Source organism: Solenopsis invicta, chromosome 6 (genome assembly GCF_016802725.1).
Source record: "Solenopsis invicta isolate M01_SB chromosome 6, UNIL_Sinv_3.0, whole genome shotgun sequence".
Classification (NCBI taxonomy): domain Eukaryota; kingdom Metazoa; phylum Arthropoda; class Insecta; order Hymenoptera; family Formicidae; genus Solenopsis; species Solenopsis invicta.
This window is the reverse complement of record NC_052669.1, coordinates 3103144-3122339: the sequence shown is the minus strand read 5'-3', so window position 1 is coordinate 3122339 and position 19196 is coordinate 3103144. Positions and strand designations below refer to the sequence as shown.

At 33.3% G+C, this 19196-nt stretch overlaps 3 protein-coding genes across 14 annotated transcripts in view; 2 read left to right on the top strand and 1 right to left on the bottom strand.

The window, feature by feature from the left end:
- The first annotated feature begins 10 nt into the window (after positions 1-10).
- Positions 11-4406, top strand: LOC105193885. 2 transcript variants are annotated; one of them, XM_011158563.3, is made up of 8 exons: positions 11-1852; positions 1984-2092; positions 2170-2862; positions 2951-3177; positions 3268-3470; positions 3569-3849; positions 3913-4071; positions 4208-4406. In XM_011158563.3, the coding sequence occupies exons 1-8, from the start codon at positions 351-353 to the stop codon at positions 4241-4243; spliced, it is 3210 nt and encodes a 1069-aa protein (XP_011156865.1). In that variant the 5' UTR covers positions 11-350; the 3' UTR covers positions 4244-4406. The 2 variants fall into 2 exon arrangements, with proteins under 2 accessions (XP_011156865.1, XP_011156862.1); XM_011158560.3 differs by having other exon boundaries at positions 14-1852; positions 4150-4406.
- Positions 4407-7438: 3032 nt separating this feature from the next.
- Positions 7439-11911, top strand: LOC105193881 (apolipoprotein D). Its single transcript, XM_011158541.3, has 4 exons — positions 7439-7600; positions 10397-10625; positions 11074-11245; positions 11636-11911. Exons 1-4 carry the CDS (start codon positions 7439-7441, stop codon positions 11790-11792), a joined length of 720 nt encoding a protein of 239 aa, XP_011156843.1. The 3' UTR covers positions 11793-11911.
- The window catches only part of LOC105193883 (peripheral plasma membrane protein CASK), a 196950-nt gene continuing 189573 nt past the window's right edge, over positions 11820-19196 (bottom strand). For 10 of the 11 annotated variants that reach the window (XM_026130653.2, XM_026130652.2, XM_026130651.2 and 7 more), the window contains 5 exons: positions 17620-17739; positions 17249-17365; positions 16990-17097; positions 16586-16761; positions 14911-15147 (listed from right to left, as the gene is read on the bottom strand). In XM_026130653.2, the coding sequence (XP_025986438.1) occupies positions 14968-15147; positions 16586-16761; positions 16990-17097; positions 17249-17365; positions 17620-17739 (701 nt within the window). In that variant the 3' untranslated portion in view covers positions 14911-14967. Of the gene's footprint in view, positions 15148-16585; positions 16762-16989; positions 17098-17248; positions 17366-17619; positions 17740-19196 lie in introns of all 11 variants that reach the window. The other variant, XM_026130650.2, reaches the window with a different exon arrangement.

The window sequence follows — 19196 nt, the reverse complement described above, 5'->3', positions numbered from 1 at the left end:
TCATATTTCTCTCTGGTGTCATTCAAGTTTGTTTACAAAATGTCGGAGCTCTGTATATTTTCGTGATGCAGCTTGTTGTCGGTGGACTGGAAATGATTAATGGTATATAAGTGTTACTCAGACGCGCAATAAACGATTCGTGTTACTAGTACTACTTTTTACGTAGATACACGTTGCTGGAAATTGAACATAACCTAACCGGTATGGCGCGTCCGCGGACTACTGCTTCTCTGTAAACATCAATGACGCCAATGACGGAACGCTTTATAAGTGCTTTGCAAACATCGATTGACTCCGTGATAGTCGCTTAATAATTTGCTACCAGTGGCAGATAATTGTTTAGATGGATAATGAGCGAGTCCGATGACACAGATGTTTTGCTCCTGATCCCGCCCGATATATTTCACGTACCATCTTCCGATTCGGACTCGTGCTCGAGCACTCGCGCTAGAACGGATTGCAGCAAGACCGGCGTGATCTCAGAGCTAGTGGGGCATATGCAATCATTGGAGTCCCGCGTCTCCGCGATTGAATCCAGAGACAATAGCTTAGACGTCTCTGCGCCGAACAGTCTGCTTAACGATTCTCAGCCAATCCACGACGGTGGTGCGTCCTATCCTTATCAACGGCAGACTCTACCCAGAACTAGGTTCTCCGTAAGTCAAGGCGCCAGCTTACAAAATACTCCTGTGAAGCCACGTAAATCTCTGTCCGTTCCTTCCACTCCCAATGGGTATTCGTCGCAGAGCTGTACTAACTTCTCAAAGAATGATGTGAAGTCTGGATGCCATCCTTTGACAGCTACTACCTCTAATTTGACTAATACTAACACTCTTGCTCGGGCCAAGCATGACGCTCTAACTTTGTACTCTGATTCCTTTGTGGTATCTCCTACTTCCTGTGGTACTGGGCTCTCGCATGCCATTGTTATGTCTGGAAAGAAGGACACTTATTCGTCTCCTCAACCAAATGATCGTTCTACGAGTAACTTGTATTGTAAACCATACAATTCCTCACATTCAACAGTACCTGTGTCAAATTCATCTAATGCATCGATAGGTCAGCTGCTACAAACTCATCCTAAAATAGTACAGGAGATGGAACTGTCGGAGGTTGATGAGTTGCTTCAGGAAATGGAAGCTACTGAATTAGAATTATCAAAAAGAATAAATAATACTAGCAATTATCAATATCGCAATGAGCTGCTTCATCCAATATTATCGATTCAAACTGGTGATAATACAAGAAGTCCAGAAAAGGAGGCGCAATATAAACTTGCGCATCGTAAATTAGATTTTCAGTTATGTGAAAATAAAGATAGCCAACTTACTGACGCTATGTCAGCCATTTCTCAAAAGAGAATGAACAATGCATTCCCTGATATATCATTGCCATATAATGATTCATTCCAACTAAATGAGACTGACAAAATAATTTCTGAATTTAAAACATGGGAACGAAACGTTCAGCAGCCTGTTATAAAATCAAATGGATGTACAATAGAAAATGTAAAAAATATAGATCATTCATTTAATATGTCAGCCATGATTGACACTATTAAACCAAAAGAATCAGTGCCAGAACCGAATGTTCTAATAACAGACGAAACTAATATAAATGGTGCATGTACTCAATCAAAGTCCTCCATTATAAGTACAGGTCCTGTATCACATATTAATGAGTCAGCTAAACTTTCTAGTATGATTCCACCAAAAACTGTACAACGTAGTAATACAGAATCTTTAGATTTTTGTCAAACATCACAGCATAATGAAAATTTACACAATATAGAAAAATCTGATTTTGGCAAAAGTATTATGCACGTTGGAACAAATACTGATCTTCATTTAAGGTAAACTTAATATTTACAAAGTTTTTAATGCACATTAATTTTTTTTATATATATAGAGTAAAATATTACCATTGTAAGGAGAATGCAAACTAAAATATAATTATTATTGCTGTTATAAAATTTATTTATAGAAAATGTCAACGATTTTTATCACTTTCGGATTTCTGGGATTCTAATCCAACCAGATCGCGAGAAGAAACACTTAGGATTAAGATAGAAGAAGAGAAATTCCGTAGAGAGGTATTATAAAATACAAAAATTATAAAAATACAATACAAGTAGATAGTATAAAAATTATTTTTTATTTTTTGTTTTAGCATTGCGAGCATCTAATTCAAGAACTTCAGAAACGTTTGCTGGAACAACAAGAAAAAGTGGCTGTAGCGGTTAGAGTTGACAATGAAAAAAATGTTTTGATATCTCAATTTCAAACATCTTGGGCTAAATTAAAGCAACAAGTTGAAATATTAGAAGTTGAACACAAAAATTCACAGACTAATTTGCAATACATCACAGAAAAACATCAATCTGAGATTTCAGAGCTCCAAATTCAAATCAAACGGTTGGAGGGAGAATTATCGAAAGCTCTAGACTTGGCAGCTGGATATAAAGAGAAGAGTGACATTATGATCAAAGAGAAAGTTGATGTACTAAAATCTCATGCAGATGAATTAGAAAGTTATAAATCATTGGTTCAAGAAGCAGAAAATAGGTATGAACAAATGAAGATGGAATTCAACAAACTGTTAGAGAAGAATCAAAAAAGTGAAGAGACATTGAGGACCGTTCAATCAGAATTGAATAAAGAACGTTTGAGAGGAGGTGAGGTGCGAAATGAGATGGGTGTTATTCATAAAGCACTAGATACTTGTGAAGCTGAATTGACAGTGCTGAAACAAGAAAAAGAGAATTTACAGCTGAAACTCAAAGAAGAGATAAACAGAAATTCTATTTTAGAACAGAAGAATTCATCGTTGCTTGTATCTATTGACAATGCTAAGAAAGCAGAGGTAATATATAAGTTGAATCATTTGTCACAATTATTAAAAGTTTTATTATTTTATTAGTTACATATATATTTTGCGTTTATTATTTTAGAAATTAGCTAAAGATGAAACCAAATCTATTGTGGAGCAAAGGGAAAAAATTAGAGCGGAATTACAAGAAGTTTATCAGAAACAAGTTGATGAAGTGGTAAAAGCAAAATTGCAAGAATTTCAAATGCAGCTTGACAATGCTGAATCAGAATTTTTAGAGGAATTAAAAACAAGACAGCAAGTTATAGCTGAATGCGCTGCCAGAAAGATAAAGGATGTTATCGATAAGTTCGTTCACTAAGATGTATTTTTATATATCAGTGCGATTATATATATATATAAAATTAATTTTTTAAATTGTATTGGATTGTTTTATAGACATCGTTTGGAGATAAATTTGTTAGAGGAAAAACATAAAGAAGAGAAACGATTATATGAACTGCAATTAGCTCAAGCTTTGCAGAGATCGTCTATATTAGAAACGCAATTGAATTCTCAACGCGCAACAAAATCTCAACTTGCGGAACAATTGCATTCCGTTATGCAAAAACAATGGCAACAGGCTCTGCATATTATATCAGGTTAAACCTAAAACAAAATATGTTTGAATTCACATACTTAATATTATTATGACTCATTTTTTACATATACACACATGAATCAAACAATGTTATTACAGGCAGTAACGTTGATAATATTGCTTCGATTCAAAAAATTCACGCAGACAAATATTTTGACCTTAAAGGTCCTAAAAAATCTGAATCAATGCCAAATTGTTACGCCAAACTTTCTCAGGAATCGATAAAACATATGGCTCAACCATTAGAGGCACATAATTTGATTAATGTACGATCTCTTGAAGATCAAAACGAAAGTGTGATGACAATAAATTCTATCGAAAATTTGCCTTTAACTAGTAAAAGTGAATCAAAGGATGATCTTCGAAAATATGTAAAAATGGTAAGATTAAAATATAGATACGATAATTTTTTGGTGTTTACAATGCAAATAAATTTTTTATAGATTGCAGAAATGCAATTAGCAAAAGAGGATAAAGATTCAAATCCTAGAAGCAGTATTTCGAGTCCACCTTTAGGATGCAGAGAGGTACCGCGGAAACATTACTTAAAAAAGGACTTAAGTATGAGTGAAGATAGCGCCATGTGGCAACCAAGTTCCGAGGTTTGTTTATTGCAGTAACTAAAATTTGATAATTGAAACACGTATGTATATATACGAATACGTCATTTTCCCTACTAGACTATGCATGATATTAGTGAACATATACCACTTCCACAAAAAATGCTTTCCAAAATAGACCAGAAGAACAAACCTCCTTGGAAATGACATATGATACATGATGATGATATTGAAGGCGTGGACGAGCTTGATCATGGCAACTTAATTCGGTACAGTGTACTTAATTAGCAGTAATAAGTTTTATATGAAACAAATATCAATATATATTTTTTATCGAGAAGAAAATTAAATAAAATTTTTTTTATATATTCCATTAATTTGCTAAAATTTTTATTTACTATTTCCCTATCTTTTCCTATTTTTCTATTGCGGAAATATAATATTTATTATTATTTTAGAAATAAAATAATTTTTCCCGCTTAAATGGGTAAATATATTTATTTATTTTATGCCTTTCGATTTTACAAGATTTTAAAAAATTATTTTAAACGTTATATATACCGAAAGTAGAATAACAAACTTAACAAAAATAACGCTATAATCTGTATAAGTTTTGAACATCATAATTTATATTATAAAATTATTAGAAATAAATTTCGCTATTTTAGGCTTAACTTCTTTTATTTTAATAATCCTTAGTTTTCTTTATTTTTATTGTTTTTAGTTGAGTTCAACTGGTAATTAATTCAATATCTAATATAATCTTTCTATTAAGTCTTTTTGAAATCTTTATTTTTCACTATAAAACATCAGTTTTTATGTCCCGAAATTTTCATGAATTATAATTGTCGAGCGCTTATAATAGGAAAAGGATGTGTGATAAAATAATGAACTGACGAATTGATAAGTTTATCATGTAGCAGGAATTCAGCGTGCGTTTATTATGATTCTAAAATGATGAATGCTCTCGAGCATAATTAAAAATATCTCTTTTTATATATGTATCTAAATAATATAAATAAGGCAGAAAAATACATTTATATCTACGTATAAAATGTATTTCTATATCATTATTGTATCATTATAATTGGAAAATCTTTATTTTTTCCCAATATTTGCATTTTTGCATAATATTAATTTATTTAAAAAGAACAATGATTTATTTGTAAAAAAGTGTTCTTCCTGTTAAAAATTCTAAGAATGTATTTCCTGTAATGGATGTTGTATTTCATTCATGACAGAACGTATTTAATAAAAAAAGGACTTATTGCGAGAGGTTATCATATCTCTTGATTGATGTCGTAAAAGTTATATATAATCATTTACTAAACAGATTACGTAATCCAACAATTTGCGGTCAAAGTATCGATAAAGTTATTTTGTTTGAACCACTCATCTTGGTGATAAACTTCGTAATATTGTACACACAGGAAGAAACTAAACTTATTGTTAGACGACATTAAAATGAAGTCAGCTTGTATGAATTTGAAAATAATTTGAAATAAAGTAAGGCCAATAAGACGAGCAAAGATTTGGTCGTTATTATAAATAGTATTTCTTTAATTAAAAATTTCATTTATTGTTAGATGATTTAAATAAAGATCTACACAGTTGTAAATATTCTTTTTGTTGGAATGGCAAAAGCGAAAAGTTTTGAGCTTAAAATTAGAGTATAACTTAATTTTTAATTGCAGCAATATTCAAGCTTTATATAAGAAAATTAAAAATTTTTCCTATTTGTTTTATCTTAAGCAATAAACATATATATATATTTTTTTTTTTTTTTTTTTTTGAATAACCGAAATGCAAGTGCATGTAAAATGTATAAAGTAATATAGAAAAAGAAATATTTATCTTAATATTTTAAAAATAAATAACATATATAATCTATAAGTTTTAGGAGAAATTTAAATTTCTACAAATTTTATATAATTCAAATACAATTAACTACACCGAATATGATAAAAATTTGTCATACATGAGTAAAATTTTTTATACTAATATTATATGTTGAACACGTTTTCTTCGAGTAGGTTGCTGCATACTAATATTGATTCGAAGAGATGTATTATTATCGAAACAATTTTCAATTGTATGCATGGTGAATAATAATCGATACATACCATGTACAATATATACATAGTCAACTTCAAAAATTTTTTACTTGAAAACTTAATGATTACATTCATCAATATGTTGTTTAATCGGTTCTAGTTTCAAAATTATGTAAATATGTCGATTTTATATATTGGCATATTAGTGCATAAAGGTCGGTTTATTAAACAAATGATTTTATTAGTACTAGAATTTATCAATGATATATTATATTATATATTATATCTACAAGGTTATAATATCACCATTTTTTTGTTATAAATGTTGATACGTACTTTAAGTGTGAAATAGATATTGTGTTGCGTCAATTTTATATACTCACAATGAATGGATATATTATCTTAGTACGTCCAACGTATTTAAATTAGCAAATGCTAAACGTGTCACTATTTAATAATTAATAAAGATATGTATATAAAAGTGTATATATATTTGTCTGTGTATATCTTTTAAATGTATAAAGAAAAATAATTTATTGTAAAACGATATATCAGATATATGTATATTACTTTTTTGCTGATTTACGTTCTCTCTCTCTCTCTCATACACACACACACACACACACACACACACACACACACACAAATTAGAAATACTTTTTGGTTTTGTTATATTCCAGAAGACATTATTATACCATGAATTTTTTAATTAAATTTGAATGTATATTTAATTTGAACAAATAAAATTGCAACTATGTCGATTGGTAATGAATAATCTTTATACATGTAATCTTTATCTTTATCTTTATGCATGTATTATATTATCTCGTGTATAAGTGAGACCACCATGCCGATCATTGCATTGGCATGAATGCAATTCAACTCTTTTACATGAGATGACACGATCGTAAACTTTGCTCGAAAGTCTCACAGATTGTGGTTTTTCACTGATTCCGAGTACGAAGAATGAAGCTGGAGAACGAGGCAATCCGGAGAGAACGGGCGACTCGAGGATACAAGCGTGTCTCTTCAGCTATAAACGGCGATCACGCCTACGAGTCCTGGGCTCCAGCCGGCGCCAGTTATGAGGATTGTATGTACGCGTGCAGAACAAGTTGCCGATTGAAAACGAAGGAACAGCAAGAATGCAAAGGGAGGAACGTGATAGTGGCCACCCCCTCTTCGTCTGTGTGTAATAGTCATGAGCCGCGCGTCCGTTCTTCGTGCGCTCGGTATATGCGTGGCCTCTAGTCGCTGGAACAAGCGCTGACAGTCAAGGAGAGACGTCCAGCGCGCGATCCGGCTGGTCAAGCTCTCACTATTTACTGTGAACGGAATCTGAATGCACGGTGAAGATGCATCCCAGAACGCAACGACGTTCGGGATTCTGCCAGTTAACGGTAACGCTGCTCGTCGTTGGACTACTCGTCGGCGATGCCGGCAGCGTTTGGAAGAGACGTGAGGATAAGACTAAATGTCCAAAAGTGAAGGGCATACGCAACTTCGACATATCTCAGGTATGGACACTTCCGTGATAATTGAACAATTTTCCAATTTGTGCATTTTAAGTGGAAATTGTTTGCACTCGTTTCATGATAAGCGCGAAGATATCATCTCGTACACATCCAGAGATAGGTCAACAATTTGAACTCTTTGGAGTTTCCGGGGATCCCGAATTTAAGTCACACAGAATTATGTAAATCGCTTTTACGACATTGACGCACATGCATCAATAAATTAATTCTTATTAATATTACAGCTTCATTAATTTGAAATTAATTGTGTTTAATCGTAGTGTTTGAAATTGTCACAAAGTTCACCAGTTATCACCGATTCAAGAATTACTTTTGAAGCTTTATTTGAGCGTTGATTTACGTAAAACGTATGTGTGTTTGTGTATATTTCAATTAACGCACAATATTGATACGAAATACTATGAAGTTTAGTGATGTATTATCTGCCGCTGATGTGACTTTAAAAACGGATAATGAACATTTACTGTTGCTGAATATGAAGATCGAATATTAATTATATGAAATGCAATCCATGAATATGTATTGAGTTAATTCAATAGCATGATCATTTACCATGCAATTAATAGTAACACATGATTTGATGAAAATAGGTTGGCATTTCCATCGGTAAACGTGAATAAATTCAACACACAATATATAAAAGCGTACGCTGTTAACTTTTGGACGAATTTTACGTTAAAATTAATAACTGTACGGAGAAAGAGAGAGAGAGTTGGGCAAGGATTTTAATGACGACAAGTAAAATATATTGTTTTGATTTAAGAGTTTTTTTAACAAGCAAAAAAGAGTTAACAAATAACTTTGCAGAATTCAAAATATTTTTACAGAATGTATGAATTCGTATTTAATTTCCATTGAAAATCCATCTTCGAAAATTGGTGACATTATGAACCAATCTTTGTTTTTGGCTGGAACAATTGTATAATGTTGTGTTTTAAAAACTATAGAAAATTGATTGATCCAATTCTCTAATAATAAATTTTTATTTAAAAAAATAATAAATTAGTATTCCGATAGAAAATTGATAATTATGTATTACAAATTATGTATTACAAATATTATTGAAAAATGTCACTTTTACCAGTGTACATACTCAATTATCTAATAAATTTTAATAATAGAAGGTAAATAATAATAAAAAAAAATAATAATAAATTATTAATAAAAAGAGAAACAGAGGAAAAGAAGAAATTTTATACAAAAATAATTATTATATTTATAAAATTTTATAACGCATCTATCATTTGCGAATATGGAATATTAGAATTCAGCAGTACTTTTGCGCAGCTTTTCTTTCCAGCGCTGCATTCGGCGGATTTATTTTTAGATTTGATACGTATTTATAGGAAGACTATTTCAGACATACATACATACAATTATTTCTGTTAGTTTTTCTTCTGTCGTGAATGTTGATGTATACTTTAAGTGAAGTGGATTGTATCACGTTTAAATTTATAATAATCTTTTGGAAAATTACAAGAAAATTACATGCAATTTACATTATTTAAATTGAAATACTTTAGTTTTTCTTATAAACACACAATAGAGATAAATACTTTAATTTTAAACTATTCCTGTATTATATTTTTATTTGGTATGAATTTAGACTAAGTTTCTGATGTTTAACACGAGTTCAATAAAGTAAAATTGAGTACAATATTGAATATATTACATTACGTTTTCGATCGGATCACGTGTAACTTCGCAAGAGATTTTGAACCAGAATACATAAATATACATCTCGTGGTAACCCAAAACTTTAAAGTGTCTCGTGTTTCCATTATACATCTAACCAATTTGTTGCGTGCCTATATGCTCTTGCAGATAAGATAAAATGTATCTTTTTGTACTTCTTTTTTAATTTTGTAATAGAAGATAAATTATTCTATCGGTATAATTCATAATCGCTATAATCTAATATATAAGCATTAATATAGAAAACTATGTTTAATAAAGAATTAAAAATAAGTTTGTTCACTATGTTATCTTTTTTTAGTTTAATTTAACGATGTAAATCTAATGTGTCAGATTCAAAATGTTAAATTTGAGATTAAGATTAGGACTTCTTTTCATATTTATTATAGCCATAGATTATGAACATTACTATAAAAAATAAATTTATTATCAAAGTCAAATTTTATAAGTAAATAAAATGAATACTGTATTAAAATTTAATGTATTAAATATAATAAAAGTTTATGCAAGTACAATATTAAATTGTCATAAGATTGATAGAGAGCAATAAAATATGGATTAATAAATGGTTAATAAATAAATATATAATTCATGTGTTTATTGTACACATTAAGTAATAACTATGTATCCATTTATTAAAATCAATATTTTATTGCTCTCTATTGACTTTTTGACAACTTAATATTGCTTTTGCATAAATAAAGCTTGAACTATATATTGGTTTATGCAAGTACCTTCAAACATACTTTAAGAGTATCTTTTTTTTAATTAAACAATGCAACACGTTTTTGGAAATTTAAGAAAAAATACTTTTTGACGAATTTATAAGAGAATATACAAGTTCGAGAATTTTAATTTGTCACGCTTTAGAATGAAGATGAAGCGATAATCTGGAAAGTTACTTAAGTGTTTCTAACGCCGTTTACTATCGAGTGCGATCGCTTGACCCGTTGGTAACACGCACATTTATTAGCATACGTTAGCATGAATAAAATCAGCACAGCGTGGTAGAGTATTGCGCCTATTTCACGCGTGACTTCATGCCTACATACACTTGCACGTAACACCTTGCGCTTCTTGCAGTTTCTCGGATCGTGGTACATAGTACAGTACTATGCAAGCTCAGAGGAAGCTCTTGTGTACAGATGCATGAGAGCCGAGCTCTCGGTTTCGCCCGAAAACGCCGAAGTTACCATGAATTTCACTTACAGCTTTACTGATGATCCTATTAACGAGTTGCTCGTTGGTAACATCACGTGGAAAATCCCCTCGCCGGACTTACCTGCTCATTGGATGCATGCTGAATTACCATGTAAATACATGGCTAATTATCTCGTAACAATCTTTCTTTCTATTTTTTTACATATATATTGTATAAGAAAAAAATCAATTTTATGTTTTACTTCGCTCTTTTTAAAAAAATTACTTATTCTATGCCTAATTTATTTTTCAACCCTTAATTATTCAATTATTTTTAATTTGTTTAATTTTTTAATTAGTTTACTATAATTTTAAGTCGGATTTAGATCAAACAAGTAAACGCTAGTAAACAACTTAAATTAAATACCGTTCGTATTCACTGAAAAAAGTTGTTTATTTATACTTGTTCGTGCTTGTTCTATGTCGAACCTTTAGTTTTTACAGGACGTACTCTTTGAAAAATATATTTTCTCGATAAATCATGTTATTCGAGTAGAAATAAATTAAAAAAAACCCGATTTTTCATAAAATTATTTTATCATAAATTCGATATTTTTCAGACGAAGGAGTGTACAATACGTATGTATTAGATTCGGATTATAAATCCTGGGCGTTACTAATGCATTGTGCTGAAAAGAGCAAAAGTCCACGATATTTATCTAGTTTCATCATGAGCCGTGAAGAGAGCCTCGGGGCAAACGTCATTTCTTATCTTCGAGAGAAACTGCCTAGGTATCGTTATCCGGATGTTATTCTGATTACAATAAAATTATGTGAATTTTTTCAAAACTTAATAAAATTTTTCTAAAAATAATTTTTAAGTTAAAATAATTTTTTGAATGTTATCAATACACAAGATACGAGTACAATTTAGATTCATAGTTAATTCAAAAAATCTCTGATTTCCGAAGTACTTCATTAATGACACTTTAGGAAAATGTTTGTTAAAAAATCGAATTAAATATCTTCAGAACTTGATTAAATCTTTATGCACACCATGTTCTATAATAAATGACACTTGTTTTATAATAAATTAATAAATGCTCAAAAACTTGAATTGAAGCAAAAAATGTTAACGCATTGTTTTATGAGATTATTAAAAATAAAATTTTTAACACATAGATACGACATCGACTTGGAATATATGTTTTCTATGGACCAAAAACAGTGCAATAAGACGGACAGTTCGGAAGATATGCTCATACCGGCATTGGAAACAGCTAAAAGAAGCCATACCACTAGAAGACATCCGTTGAAACGAAAACATAGGCGCCAATAAGTTCCGCTTAAATCAAACGTCTCTTCGTTACTTTGGGCTAATTTTATTAATTCAATTAACAACGTGTTATAATACTCTTCGTCTCTTGCTCTTATTTATAATTACATAATTTTAATGAACTTTTTATTGTTTTCTTTAGACCCGTCGTCTCTCTCAATATCTTAGCACAATTCATCCAAATTAACTGAGACATACGTGTGGCAGCACGCACGGCCAACACGATCATCGTCATCATTATCATCGTCATTATCATCACTATCATTAGCATAACAGTCGTCGTCAGATTATCACTCAACGCACCTAATACTTAATTATGGATATGGCAGCTACAACTTATAAGAAATATTACAAAATCACTTGTGACTCATGCTCCACGCGTTTTCGCACATATGAACGCTATCACACCGACGGGCAATCCTTTTTTTTCTCGCGCGAGCATCCTCGTTACTCGGCAAATTCACATCCGGCTTCGTGAAAATCGGTTCTGTCCGATGTTAGAGTCACTGGTCCTCGCAAATGTAACATTGCTTCGACGAGACGTTGCGACCCTCCCCTTTATTTATGCGTTTCTGAAATATATAATAATCGGGCGCTTTGCCACGACCGGCTTCGTATTGTTCTGCCGTGGTCGCGCGTAATAGGAAGAACGCATCGGGGGAGCGAGACACGAGCCTATAAATTCGCCTATATGTTTCGAGATCGTTGCGGCGACCGAGAGAAAGATAGAGAAAGAGAGAGAGAGAGAGAGAGACAGAGAGAAGGACAGACCGACTGAAGCCAAAGCTTAAACAGATCCGCGATAAACGCAACATTAAATTATCATACCACGCCCGCATGTACACACGCATTCATTCCTTCGTTCTACGGGCATATGCATATGCAAATCACCTATTAGTCTCCTATTAATTCTTTAATATTAATTAGTCATACATTTAATCTTTTTTTTTAATCATTTGTAAATTAATTACCTAATTGTTAAATCTGTATTGTAAACCTGCACTCGCGCGCATGCGATTGCGTGCGTATGTGAGTGTGTTGTGTGCGTGTGTGTTACGTGTGAGAGTATGTGGGCGGTTGTGTGGGTTTGGGGACGCGTGGGTGCACGTGTGTATCTCTCTACTGGAGAGACGTGTTGTCCTCATTATTTATTTCATATAGTTGGTAGACTATCTATTTATCTGAAATTTACGTTTTATAAATATCCTATAGTAAATCCGCATTTTTTGTTCGTCATTCGATTATGCGCTTTTGTACGAGGGTGTAAGTAATACGAACCGAGTGACATTATTTAGTTTTGACGTGTGCCCATATGTGTACATATGTATGTCTCTCTCTGTGTGTGTGTGTGTGTGTGTGTGTGTGTGTGTGTGTGTGTGTGTGTGCGTGCGTGCGTGCATGTATTTTTGTGTAAATGTGTATATATGCCTTGTACGAACTTAATAATCAATCATACAAGCGCTCCCGAATGAGCCACTTGTATAATTTTCACTGCCGGATCGGTATCCGCCGTCCGTGCATTCGTCCGGGATATGCGGTGGGACTTTGTGTTTGCTGTACAGGAAATACAAGATCGTCGATCGACGCGGTGCATCTTTGATTTTGCGACCGAGGATGTCTCGTGAGCGACGATAGCAACGAATGGTGATGGGCGATGGTGGGCGAGTGCACGGCCAAGCGAGCCATCTCGCCTCGACGGCGGTCTCGATTGTCAAAAGTAGAAAGATAAGAGAAGCTCGATGGGCGATTAGAGTGAGAGCTAGAGAAAGAGGAGAAGAAAAAATAAACGAGAATCGATCGGGAAAGATACAAAAAGCGAAAGAAGCGCTTGCGCATACGCGTAGATTCGCCGCGGTAAGGGTAGCCGCGACGAGAGATGAACACTCGTTAGATATTAGCAGAAGTACTAGACGAAACCGGCGAAGTTCTCTACTGTTTAAAGTTATAGTTTAATGACGGACGGCCGGCAGCACACCAGTTTTTATTTCATATTTTTCTCTTTTGGCTGAACGATCAGAGAAACGCGAGTTTCGATTATTGCGACAGGACCTTCGCCTTTCGCTATACATACACACGCACATACACACAAACACACACACACACACACACACACACACATACATATACATACATATATATTCATGGGCACTGCCGTACCGCACAATCTCTAGCTTCTTTTCGTTAAGTAATTACGATAAAGTACGATAGGAGGCAATTACAGTTTACGGAAAATCGATAGATTCCGCAAGTAAAGGGTACGAAGATGCAGTCGCTCGGTTGATGTCCGCGCGAAGTATAAACGGCTATTGTTTCTCGTTTGGTTTTCCACATTTTGCGCGACATTCTTTGATGTTTGTATCGCGTTGCCGTATCACTGCACATTAGTTTGCGCTCATAGTAAACGCGATTGCCTCGAGCGTGGAACCGCGAGAAATTTGTGTGCGAATTCGCCGAAATCGTGCCAGGAATGTGTCGAGAGAAGCGACAGACTGCGCGAAATAGAAGAGAAAGACACGCATTCGTTCAACAGTCTCGTTCAAGAGAAGTCCCAGTTGATCGATGTTGCTCCTCGTCTTATCCTTTAATCTTTGAAATTCCGAGGGAGGAAGATGGAACGCAGGAAAAAGGAGATGCAGGAGAGAGCTGGTGGTCCGCGAAAAAGCGTCCGTTTCTAGACGCACGTGACAACATCAATGCCGTCACACTGATCCTCGTCGTGCTCGATGAGATGACGCGTTCCGTTTTCGGGATAGTCCGACGCCTCGGTGGGTAGATGCGGCGGCGATGTTCATCGACATTAGAATGACTACGATACGTCGCTGGTCTCCCCCTTGTGTCCCGCGACTGGTAATAATAATTACGCAGCGATGGAAAAAATTTCATGAACACACGGCCATCGTATAGTCACGCACTTTCATCGTTTTCACCGTCGAGCCGATCGGCGGCGAGTACGCTTGTTGGCACGTTGGATACGATGGATACGTTCCACGTGCACTGGCGTGAGGTGGCTGGCCGCAGCGTATTCTTGCTGACCGCCAGTGGCTGTCGACGTGAGATCTTCGCGATGAGAGGGTCGACCGTGGTACGATGATCGTCACGACACCAGCGATCACTGTTTCATCCTCGATGAGCCATTACAGTCCGTGGTGACGATGTGACGAATCGGTGAAGACCGCTGTCAGTAGACCCAAGAAACGGGCACCCATTGTGGTGTTGTGTGGACGCGCTCAATCGCGGCCTCCAGCTGGGCGATCGTTTCGTCGAGATCGTTGTTCACAATGGTCAAGTCGAAGAAATGCCCGTACGCTTGTTTCAGCATATCCGACTCTTTCGCTAGACGCTCCAAACTACCATCGAACTGAAAACATAAGCGACATTCGTACAGGAATCGTAGTTGTATACCTGATGAAAAATCGGTTGAAATTTTTAGAGCAGAAATGCATATAATTTTCCACAAAAATATTATTTACCTTTTGAAGTTTCTTTTTTGCTGAGCTTTCATATATCTTCGCGCCAAATAATTTACATATTTAACTAATCTATGTTCCTTTTTTACAAAAGTAATGTGCGTAATCTGATTATGCATTTAATCCGTATGGTCGGACACGCGATATTTTATGTATATGACTATTCATAAGTTATAAGCTAATATTATATTAATATCGTTAACAGAATCCAAAGTCTTTTAATGATTTCCTCTCAAAGTGTATTAACGGACTGCGACCAGTCGATTAGTCACTCAGAACAAGTGAAGCAGTAATTGTTTGTCCGATTAATCCGCCAAATCCATGATTCATTTGAAAATCACTGAACGGTTTGCATAATTGCTTAATTGCCGTGCAAGCATTCCTAACTCGCATCACACATTGAGATACGTTCGGTTGATACGTTAGACTGGAGAATTTGCAGACATCGGTACTTTCTGTATGTGTTCTTCGATAAACTCTTTGGCTCGTAGCTTACCGTTATGTTATATGCATTATATGTATAAAATCTTGTTGAAAATTAATCTCATTTTACATAGCAAACGTTTTAAGGCTAGCACGTTTATGCTTTAGTTAGGAAACGTGTACTGTGCAAAGATAAATTAGCATATCCTTTCTACGTACACTGTTCTTGATTAATTGTACATTGTAGTTTAACGCGCCAAATAAATTCAATTTAAAAGTGTAATTAAAAAAACGTACAACTGTTTTAGTTTAAATATTGTTAAAAAATAATAGAATGATTAAAATATTACCACATTGAGAAAATAATTTGTTGAAAACTAAAATATTTAGATCGATACATGCAATTAAATATTTAGTTGATTTAATTTATTTAATTGATCTTGGTTAAAAAATTTAAATAATTAACATGAATGGTATATACCTTATTTTGTGTAACTAAATGACTCAATGAACCCAATGTTTAATTAATCGTATCAGATTAAATATTTTAGTTTATATATAATATATGTACTAAAAAAAATGTGTGTGTGTGTGTGTGTGTGTGTGTGTATGTGTGTGTGTGTGTGTGCGTGCGTGCGCGCGCGCGTGTGTGTGTGTGTAACATATTTTATTTCCGTAATTATCGTAGTTACTATTCAGAATAGGAAATTTTATTCAACTTTTAATATTAATTTATGAATATTATATTTTTGAATATATTGTTTTCATTATAGTACCAGAGCATATAAAAAAATTATAATAAAATGACTCGCAAAATCGTTACGAACTGCAGTTGCCGAGAAAAATATTCGAAATATACAATACATAAGTTTTTAGTTTTTAGTTTAGAATTATTTTCATACTTACGTCCGTAACGTTTGCAAATGCTGGTGCAGCAATGAAGACAACATAAGGTGCAAATTCAGCAGTCCGTAAAACTTTCAGTGCCTGTGGTTCAACATCCAATATGGCCATTCTGCCTTCTTCATGAATTTTGCGAATAGTTTCAAGCTTCGTTCCGTACATAGCATCTTCATGCGTACCTGTTAATAAAACAAATTATTTCAGACTAATTTTTAACACAACGTGTATTATTTCTGATATTTTACAACTGCAAGACTTATTGTGTTATCTATTTTAAAATGCTAACAATTAATAATCAACGTTCCTTTATTATCAAATTGCACAATTTATAAATTATTAATAAATTAATTATTTTATTAATCAATTTCGATAAATTTTACGAGAAAATGCGCGATCGCATATCTTACCGTATTCGAGGTATTCATTAGCAGCTATATCTGCCATCATTTCATCATGTGATACGAAATAATAGTTACGACCATTTTCTTCGTCACTTCGTGGAGGCCTCGTTGTATCTGTGAAAAGAACATATTTGATAAGTCTTCTAATAAATATATATTTTGTACGATTATTATAATACATCAATCTTTAATTTTTTACATTTTCCAAATGTAAAAAAGATTATTTTATTAATTTAGCAAGTCATAAAAAACTTGAGATACTTACGCGGAATAGGATAGGCGTATTTATCGGGATGCTTGGAAATAATCGTATTTTTTATGTGTCGTCGACCGACCCCATGTGCTCCCAATAATACTAAAGTTTTCCGTTGGAAGGCAGGATCTGTGCAGAAAGAAAAGTTATATAAATTTTTAATTAATAATAATAATGGTAATAACTTTTTTTTATAAATGTGAAAATGTGTTCATATATCATTAATTTATAACTTCGATTTATATAAATTTAAAAATATTCTAATAAAAGAGTCAACAATGATGCGTGGAGAAATAGACATTACATATTTCTGTTATATTTATATTTAAAAAACTAATTTTCTATTAATTTGGGGATCATAATTGCAAATATATAAAACTTACAAGGAAGCTTCACGACCTCTTCGTAGGTCACCAGGTCCAGCTGGTCGAAAACAGCGTTGTGCTTTGCAAGATATTTATCCTTGTATTGCTTCTTTTTCCGGCCGAATATTGAGCAATTTACTGCAAAGTAGAAAAGATCGTTAATATATATAAACGCCGACGAAACCGGAGATGAAGCTATCTCTTCTTGAAAACGTCTGCCCGGTGTAAACTTGCAAATTACTGTGCAAGTGTCATGTTACGGAATCCATTATCCGTGCCAACTAACGAGTTCCGTGCCTTTATAGTGTCGATGAACGACCGCTAAACCGATCTTAAAGGACGCTTACAGTATCGTGACTGCCGCATAATGGAACTAACTCACAAAATTCAATTGCGCACGAATGTCTACGTGTATCAAAAATTATATCAATCAATAAAACTATAGTTATTTTTCACAATGTACTCTATCTATCAATTGCCTAATTTATATCGTCAGAAATCGATTGAGAGGAAGCACAGCAGATATTTTTCGTTGTTGTGCAAAGAGTCGTTCATGTCGCTAGAATATTTCCTGATGTTAATTATCCGAAATATGAATTACCTATATCACGGTGTATTATCCTATTGGAAATACAGAGAGCCCAGATCAGCCCTTTTTAAGGTGAAGAGAATATGGTACTTTTTATTGCAGATTACGATTACACGAAAAATTAGAAATACTTTTTTTTATAAATATATATATCTTTTATTTTTTTTAAATTCATTTTTTCATCACATTTATATTTCAAGACCATTTTAAAATTAATCGAGGCATTTCTAAAAAAAAATATTGACCAAAAAATATGAAACAAAGGTTTTTTTGTGTTTATTTCTGCAATAAAAAGTTTATGTCACATTTACAAAATTCAACACCCGATCTGGATAGTCTATTTTTTATTAGTACCAGAAATTAAAAATGTCACCATTTGATAGAGCGTACGTGTGATTTATTTATGAAATAATTTTTAAAATTTTTGATAAAAATCATTTCCTTTCATTTTAAAAGGGGTATACGAGTGATCTGGGACATCTTATATAATCATACATATCTGACATGTGCATTTTAATGTTAGCAACTCTCCATCAGATTATCTCGGAAATTAATGCTAACATGAGGTGATGAACTACTCTGTAAATATGTCGGTTCCTGGATCAAGCAAAATCTTGTCTATTGATTATAAAATGAATTTCATTCAGTCAGCCAGTCTGAAGGAAGCCATGCCCAAAGGCACTTGGGAGTCCTATTAAAAGGGGTGTTCCAGCAGGTCACAAGATGACAACGTAAGGTTTATAATTAACTGATGCGTAAGTTCTTAAATAGGTGTTATAATTGGGGAGCCATGGTGAATTGCCTTGTGAGTGTTATTTTCACAATCACAGAACTACTCTGAATGCTAGGGAGATTCGTGTATGACTACAATATATATCGAAATTGCGGATGATAGCTCGCGTGATTGTGCAAACGATGATATCTTGCCAAAATACTTGGACAATTGAAGATAGACGTATAAAAATATGAAAACGCATCTACAAATACATAAAAAAGATCTTTATTA